The following is an 8,174-nucleotide window of genomic DNA, read 5'->3' as shown; positions in this document are numbered from 1 at the left end:
CACACCATCACCCCGTCCAGTTGTTGTTTTACCACCCTGTCCCCTCTGTACGCCCCCCGCAGTGATCCTTCCACATATCGCCAGCGCCTCCTACACCACCCGGAACGCCATGTCCGCCCTGGCAGCCAATAACCTCCTGCTGGGCCTGCGAGGGCAGCCGATGATCAAGGAGCTCAAGCTGTAGGAGGAAACCGGCTCCAACCCGGGGGGGATAATTAGCTCATTTTTAAAGAGATGAATGTGGGTGGCAGTTACGGCCTTTATCGGTAGGACAAACTTTTACAAAAAAAAAAAAAACAACCAAGTAATGTGGACTTTATAGTTTTTATTCAGTCTATACAACAGCTGAACATACTTTACAATCTCCAAACAAGTTAAGAGACAACTGAACCATCTTATGGCCGCGTGACGTGAGACGAAGGACAGGAGACCTGAAACGTTTTGGCGTACAAACAAACAGCTCACCTTTTCAAGCCTGAAAGTATAAGGCAGTGATTTTTACAATCAGCTTTTAGGCCTTTGAGATATTATCTAAAACTCTGGCATACACACGGCGCATTTTTTTTTTCTTCCAGAGATCAACGCGGAGCATTAGTGGAACACTTACTGAGGACGGCACCGTTAAAGGGACAGATCAGATCTGCTGAAGTGCGGTTTTCTTAAAAGGTTATGAGCAATTAATGTCTTACCTGTTTGAACGACCTCAGACAAGCTCACAGCTAGCCTGAGCGGTGCCAGGACCGAAGTGGACTGCTGCCACCCTGAAACCCTTCCAATCTTAAAGATTTCATAGCAGATCATGCAAATGCTACTTTATAAACGTCTACATCAACATCATCAGGAGTGTACTGTAACGATACGGTTGTAAAGATTTATAAAACACCATTTACATGAACTGCCATGAAACGTTTGAGACTGGGGTTGTTTTAAGTTCCTCTTTGGTCCCGGCTCCACTCAGACTAGCTTCCAGGCACGATTAAACCCTGAACCACCTCAGTTTGGAGAAACACCTACAGCAGGTAAGATGTTATTTGTTCGTAACCTTCCCGCAGAGCTCCAGTTAAATGAACATTGAGATCCTTATTAGGCTTCAGCCTCTGAAACCATTTCAGAAGAGGATGCTTTCACCTTATCGCCTTTAGAACATGTCAGGGTTTAACCGTCGCCGGGTCAGTTTGAACCCATTTCATAGGTCGCAAATACCAAATCTACAAAAAAAAAACGGTAAAGCTGCGTTTACAGGAGGAAATATTCAACATGGCGCCTTCTCATCCGAAGCAACGGGACGTTTCATAAATGGGACAAATAAAGCTGTCGTTCTGTACTGACTAACAGTGGTTTGACTTCACAATAAGGTGCCGAAAAGGCCAACGCAATTTCTGATTTCGGTTCACTAAAACAGAACTCGACAACACGGCGTCGACCCCGTTCACTCGGTTAGTCTCATCCGATGGAGATGCTCCTATTTACAACCTACAGGAGGTCTGAACAGTAGCGGCGCCCAGGGATGGCTTCTCGGCGTTTGGCTGGCTGAAAATGAACAAACTAAATCTTAAAAACTCCCTAAAATGACTGAGGAAAACAGTCGAGTCCTGTTAAAAGTTTGCTTTAAAAAACAGCTTTTTGGGTGAAATCTCGTCTTCACTGGAAAGGTGGACACCACGCGTGATTGACTCCTGGCTTTCACAGCCAACATCCTGATAGATTTGGCCAAGCTGGATCAACAGAAAAAAAAAACCCATCTTCCCGCCGCTCGACATTCCAGTGAACCTATAAGTCCTAAAACGGCTGATTTGTCTAAGTGCTTCGGAATCAGATTACATCACAAGTACTGCAGAAAGAAACGCATTCCTGGTACAACAGGAAACCTGTACAAGTCCGACACTTCATGAGTTCTGCGTGAACTCCTCCCCCCGCCCGGAGGAAACAGTGAAACTGACCTTAGATGTGCAATATTTACATTTCTGACACGCGCTGAACTTCAGTCCTTTACCAACACGTGAGCGCCGGTGACCGCAGGAACGCTTCCAGGTGTGTTAAAAGCTTTTTTTTGTTGTTGTTTTGGCCATAGTAGAACTGCGCAGCAGAAGATATGTGTGTATTTACAGTGACGCTTCCTGGCATATTTCAGTGTTAAACATGTTGGTAAGGCTCAGCATCTTCTATTAGATTGTGAAAAAAATAAAATAAAAGTAAAGATGGAGGTTTTGGTGCAAAATTGCCTTTTTTACTTTTTGTCTTTATTATTTACTCTTCTAAAAAAACAAACAAACAAACAAAAAACAACAACAAATAAGTTGTCATTTTCCCCCAAAACCTTTAGGAAATTACAGTTTAGGTTTAAAAACGAGACACTTTTCCAGTCACTCACATGAAGGAAGGACCCCTCTGGTAGAACGGGGATTATTTTACCAGCTACTAGAAACACTCAACACTGACTGGGTTCAAGTCAGACTTTCGTTGATGATTAAATCGAAGTGTTTAGACTTAAAGTGGAAGATTTTCAAAATGTAAATCACTGGATGTTCATTACCTTTTGGAGTCAACCTGATTCAAGATGGCCGCCACAACCAACTGACCTTAAAAAACAAAACAAAACAAAAAAAAAAACCAAAAATGGCTACAGCTCAGGGAAATTTCCAGACACTGAGCTAAAAATCTGGTGTGGTAGTAGCTGAGTAACAGGTTGCACAGGACCTTCGTTTAAAGTTTCTAAAGTGAGCGACATGCAAGCCTTCGAGGAATGTTAGAGCTTTAACTGTTTAAAGTTTTTGAACGATTACAATATTTTCAGCTTTGTGCATCCTGTCCAACAGCACCAACTCTGTACATAAAATGTGACAAACACAGACCTCTGCACTTTGAAGAAGGTCCAGTCGATATGTCCGACTGGACAGACTCAGAGGTGAGGCGCTGCTGCGGGTTTTACTCGTGTGCGATGCAAACACGAGTCTCGCGCACGTTTAACATTACTCATACCGGCAAACACCGGAACAAATTTACCTCCCTGTGCACTCATGACTCGTTTTATGAGATGACGTCAACAACTTCTATTTTAATTTTCATAATCTTTAGAAGCCTAACCTGGCCTGAATCGCTCTACGTAAGGTCCATATTCTGCATGATGAGAAATCCTAATAAAACTCTCCTGATGTTCACACAGTTTGTACTTCAGTGGTGATAATGAATCAGACGCTGCTTCGTTTTGCATGTAGCATTTAACTAAAAAAAACAAAAAGATGAACGTGTAACATGATAGTATGTGCTTTTCCCAGAAATGTGTAATCCCATGATCATCACCATCTTTGGTTTTTGATCGGGTCTGTTTGATTTGGAAAGAGCAGATGATGAAATCCAATCATTCTATCAGAGCTTTAGGGGGAAAAAATAATATAATATTAATTCTGGGAGCTTAAGTTCAGCCCATCTCTGACTCTTATATGTAGTTTTTGTCCCTCGGCTGTGCTCAGAGCAGGGCGTTGGACATGTTACTGTTCTGCCAGCGCAGACATGTGGTTTTCGAATGCTTGTACAGGTGTGAGGACTGGCTGAAGCGTTTCCCGCACTTCAGGCATGCGTAGGGCTTCTCCCCCGTGTGGACGCGGATGTGTTTCTTGCAGTCGGTCAGCGTGAGGAAGGTCTTGCAGCAGATCTTGCAGGCGTACTTGCGGGCGCCTTCCACCACCAGGACGTTGTGCTCGGAGAGGGCCTTCTTGCACTTCGACAGGACGTCTGCCGAAGCCCGCGTGAGCTGAGGCGGGAGGGAGGTGGGCCTGCCGCTGCTCATCTCGTAGCCGCCGCTCTCGTTGAGGAGCAGGGGGCTGGCCAGGCTCGACGAGGAGGAGGAGGAGGCGGCGTCCTGCAGGACCCCGCCGACTCGTTCTTCCCCTCCGATTCCTGAGGTCATTTTCGGAGCGATGCGCCTGTAGCTCGGATAACCCAGGGAGGAGGCGCCTCCCGTCCCTCTCGAGGGGCGCCCAAGCGAGTGAAGACCCAGACTGGAGCGCTGGAAGTCCAGGCTGAAGGGGTCCACCCTACCGCGCCCCCCGTTCCCGCCTCCCCCGCTTCCCCTGACGTTTCCCAAGTTATCGTGCAGGGGACGGAGGAACAGAGAGTCGGTTTCTCCGTAGCCGTTCCTGCCCTCGACGCTGATCGGACCCGACTGTAGAAGGGATGAAGAGGCAGAGCCGGACGGTATGGCGGCGTCCTGTCTGAGCAGGAAGTGATGAGGAACAGAATCCCCTGTCGTCGTGTTGGGAAGAGCATCCTCTCCGGAAACCAACCCCGACCGGCCACTGCCGAAATCCTTCTGCCCCAGGAAGCTGGAAATGTTGAAACTGGACTTGCCACTCAGTCCGTTATTACAGCCAAAATCTCCTGCAACCCCAGCTCCTCCTCCTCCACCTCCTCCACCTCCTCCTCCTCCCATGCTGCTCTTGAGGAGGAGCTGTGAGCCGGACTGCAGCAGGGGGTCAGAGCTGGGCTGGGGTTCAGAGGTGAAGCTGCGGTCGCTGCTCTCTGGGCTCAGCTCCACCTTCTCCTCCTCCTCCTGACAGCCGGGCTCGGCCGGGTCGCTGCCTTCTGCCTGTGATGTCACGTCGCTGTTTTCATCTGCCGGTTCGGGCGAACTGAGCGGCTCCCGTTTAACCACCACCTACAGAAACAGAATTGAATTAAAAACCAGACACTGCATTCATAAAATTTTTTTTTTTTTTTTTTAAATCCACATTTCTTGGAGATTTATTTACAACCTCAAATCCGAAGAAGTTGGAACATTTTGTAAAATTTAAATAAAAAACAGAATGCAATGATTTACATATCTCATAAACCCATATTTTATTCACAATGGAACATAGTAAACTTTTTTTTTTTTAATTGTACAATTTTTTAGAAATAATAAAATAGTTTTAATTTGATGGCAGCAACACATCTTAAGGAAGTTGGGACAGCTCCATGTTTCCCTCTGTGAAGCATCATCTCTTCTTTGAACATCAGTCTGTAAACATCTAGGAGCTGAGGAGAGCTGCTGCTGGAGGTTTTAGAGGGAATGTTGCCCCATTCTGTCTGATGTACGATTCATACCTCTGAAATTTCTCTAGATTCTTGAAATCTGTGGATATTATTAACTGTAGATGATGGGATATTCGAAGTCTTACCAATATTTTGTTAAGGAGCATTATTCTGAAATTGTTCAACTATTATTAGATGCAGTTTTTTCACTGAGTGGTGAACCTCTGCCCATCTTTACTTACCCAAACATCTTACTGACCTGTTGCCAATTACCCCAATTTCTTATTCGTACCACTTACATTTACAGCCCTCTTTTGCTACTGTCCATTATTTTAGTTGAGTTGCTGCCACCAATTTCAAAATTGCCTTATTTTCCACCCTCAAGCAGTTTTTTAGTTTGAACATTTGATATGTTTACTATGATCTATTGTAAATAAAAAATGAGTTCATGACATTTGCCTGTAATTGACACATCATCACAACTCTTTTATGAACTGGTGTTGTAAGTCTGACAAGGTTATTTTACCTTCTGCTCCTCCTCTTCAGCCTCCTCCTCTGCAGCTGATTTGATCTTCATCCCTCCTCTGTCCTCCTTATGATCATCGTCATGCATGTCCTCTTCCTTCCTCACCCCTCCCTGCATCCTCCCCAGGCCCTCCCCTTCACAGTGGCCGCCATCCGACTGGCTCGGCATCTGAGGGTCATCTTGAGGCACTTGCCCCGTGATGGAGGCGTCCAACTTGGATTCGTCCCCCATCTTGTGGGAGTCGGGCAAGAGGAGCACCCCCTCCTCTCGCTCCACGCTCCCCCCGTCTTCCCCCAGCAGTCCAAGGTTGGGGGCTGAGGGCCGCTGCCTCTGTCTGGGTCTCTCGTCTGAGAGGCCCATCGCTAGAGAGGGCTTGCGCTTGTGGAAGCGTCTTATTGGGAAGGAGGCCCTCTGTTCGACCACTCTGCTGCCCACCCTATCCTCCTCCATACCCCCCAGAGCCGAGCTGACCAAGCTGAGCCCCAGCTGCTGCAGCAGAAAGGAGCGCTGCAGCTTGGACGTGGCGGCAGTGGCCGCGAGGTTGGGATTGGCTGCTAGGTTGGGGTTCGCCAAATCGGCCGCCTGCTGCTGCTGCCTGTGCCTCTGCTGCTCCTGCTGGGGGTGGTGGTGGCTGGACGAGGGGGACATGGGCAGCGTGCGCGTGGTCAGGTAGTGCTTGCAGGCCTTGACGACGTTGTTGAGGTGCAAATGCGAAGCGGCGAGGAGGACGTCCATGACGTTGCTCTCCCCCAGCATCAGCGTGGACGTGTACATCATGTCCACCAGGGCGGCGAACGCCTCCGCTGTCACCACCTGCAACGCACAGACCGTTATCACCACGCTCCAAAAAGTCGTGCCACCTTCACCGGCCGGGTCCGTACCTCGCTGTCCAGCTGGATCATGTTCATGCTGGCGTCTCCCTCCGCCACGGTGAACAGCGCCCTGAAGTGGGTGCTGCAGGCTGCCAGCACCGAGCGGTGGGCCTTGAAGTGCCTGCTGCCCACCACGATGACGCAGTCGCACAGCTGGCCGTGGACGCGCTGGTAGTTGAGCTGCTGGAAGATCTGCTCGAAGTGGCCTGGGAAATCCATCACCCTGCGGACAATGGGGCAAAAAAAATCAGATGACGTACAACTAGTGAGAAAGCCAAAATATCAGCTGAGCATCAGTCAACAACAAAAGGTTTTGTGAAATTTTTTGGTTTAGTCCGTTTTAAACAGAGTTTTTCTTCATTTTGCCAAACAGATCAGACTTAATCCAAGGCATTTAGGATTAGGTGAGTCATAAATAACTATGAAGGGCATAAAAAAGTGAACAAACTTCAGTGAGGGTATAGATGAAAACTAGTCTGTTTTCCTAATGATCTGTAGATGAACTTGTCTGGCTGGAAGCCCTAAAATAATGTTTTTAATTAAAGAGCAACAGTGTTAGTAGGTGTGTACGTGTTGCAACTAACATATCATAAAGCAGTTCACACCTGAGTAAGTTTAGCTGTTTACAGACTAGTGAAGGTGGGTAGTTAACATTGCAGCTCCACTGATTAGCTCCAGCTAGCTAACTCAAATAAAATAGTAACACAGGTGCATTGTGTTGTTAGTTCAGAACAAAAAAATCACCCAGTATATTTATATATATTACCTTGAGATTTCCAAATGATAAAAAATATATGTAGAAACCGAAGGCGAAGATGCTAAATTTAGCAGCACAGCAGAGTGCCTGCTAGCTACAGGACAAGCAGCAGCAGCATACGGTGCCCCCGGGGATGAACCGCTCCTCCTCGGAGCCAAAACCTTTTTCTTCTTTTTTTTTTTTTTTCCTTCCACAAAATGTCCCCTCAAATGTAGCAACCGCCTGCTAACATTTCCATCGCTACCGACATGCCCTGCTGCGGTCCACTTCCTCCACAGTTAGCCCCGACTGCCCGGACACTTCGTGGACCGCTGCTGGTTGTCAAACCGACGGACGCGTCTCGCGGGTCCCGGTCACGCGCAGCTACCGCTCGGCACCATGTCGAGTCTGTCGGAAGCAATGCGCTCAGTACCGTAATTTCCAATAATTACCTATCGCTCAGACGGTTTTTCCTAACCAGACTCACAGGGTGGCGCTGTGCTTCCCTTCCATGTCCGCCGCGACCTCGCTGAGGTTGAAGCACTGTTTTACAGGTTCACCGCGAGGCGTCGCTGCAGCAACCGACCAAAGACCTTATACTGTCAAGATAGTTCACGTCATAGACTGTGGTGACCATGAAACTATGCGGCACAATTCAACATTTGACATTTTATCTTTTTGATAATTTTTACAAAGTTTCAGAAACTATGTAGCAGCATGAATCTTATGATATTGTAACAGAAATTAATCTGAACGGCAGACAATGAAGAAGTAAGTTTATAAGGGCAGGTGAGTGACTGATAGAAGAAAACATAATTCCAGTGTGAAGCATTGACACTATATGTCAATGTCTAAATATATTTTTTTAACTTCTTTTATAATCTTGTCATTTACAGTCATTCATCATATTGCTTTTAATATATTGCATTTTGTTGTGCAGTGCTGAACTATGGTCCTGTTTGTCCTTTTGTGTTGTGTAAAATTTGATTTTAAAAAATAATAATTGTTATCTCAGTCTCTGAACTTGTTT

General features: G+C 46.8%; 2 protein-coding genes across 3 annotated transcripts in view; one reads left to right on the top strand and one right to left on the bottom strand.

Annotated features, from left to right (window-relative positions):
* The window catches only part of grhprb (glyoxylate reductase/hydroxypyruvate reductase b), a 3,453-nt gene extending 3,156 nt beyond the window's left edge, over window positions 1–297 (top strand). Inside the window, exon 9 of the mRNA XM_017409411.3 lies at window positions 63–297. Within this exon, the coding sequence (XP_017264900.1) occupies window positions 63–184 (122 nt within the window). The 3' untranslated portion in view covers window positions 185–297. The remainder of the gene's footprint in view (window positions 1–62) is intronic.
* A 1,702-nt stretch (window positions 298–1,999) lies between these two features.
* LOC108235673 (zinc finger and BTB domain-containing protein 5) lies at window positions 2,000–7,674 on the bottom strand. Of its 2 annotated transcripts, none has more exons than XM_017415853.3 (4): window positions 7,175–7,674; window positions 6,418–6,631; window positions 5,537–6,349; window positions 2,000–4,654 (listed from the first exon to the last, which is right to left on the bottom strand). In XM_017415853.3, the coding sequence occupies exons 2-4, from the start codon at window positions 6,625–6,627 to the stop codon at window positions 3,467–3,469; spliced, it is 2,211 nt and encodes a 736-aa protein (XP_017271342.1). In that variant the 5' UTR covers window positions 6,628–6,631; window positions 7,175–7,674; the 3' UTR covers window positions 2,000–3,466. The 2 variants fall into 2 exon arrangements, with proteins under 2 accessions (XP_017271342.1, XP_024866673.1); XM_025010905.2 differs by having other exon boundaries at window positions 7,632–7,663.
* Between the last annotated feature and the right edge of the window lie 500 nt (window positions 7,675–8,174).

The sequence above is a fragment of the Kryptolebias marmoratus genome, linkage group LG3 (genome assembly GCF_001649575.2).
Source record: "Kryptolebias marmoratus isolate JLee-2015 linkage group LG3, ASM164957v2, whole genome shotgun sequence".
Classification (NCBI taxonomy): domain Eukaryota; kingdom Metazoa; phylum Chordata; class Actinopteri; order Cyprinodontiformes; family Rivulidae; genus Kryptolebias; species Kryptolebias marmoratus.
The sequence above is the reverse complement of the archived record's forward strand: the minus strand, read 5'-3'. Positions and strand labels throughout refer to the sequence as shown.

Bases quoted from the DNA above. Each gene is read 5' to 3' on its own strand.
- LOC108235673 (XM_025010905.2), bottom strand. From the start codon at position 7,657: ATGGAAGGGAAGCACAGCGCCACCCT. The intron at 6,632-7,631 runs GTGAGTCTGGTT...CATTGTCCGCAG, and splicing joins GGGAAGCACAGCGCCACCCT to GGTGATGGATTTCCCAGGCC. The intron at 4,655-5,536 runs GTAAAATAACCT...CTGTTTCTGTAG, and splicing joins CTGAAGAGGAGGAGCAGAAG to GTGGTGGTTAAACGGGAGCC.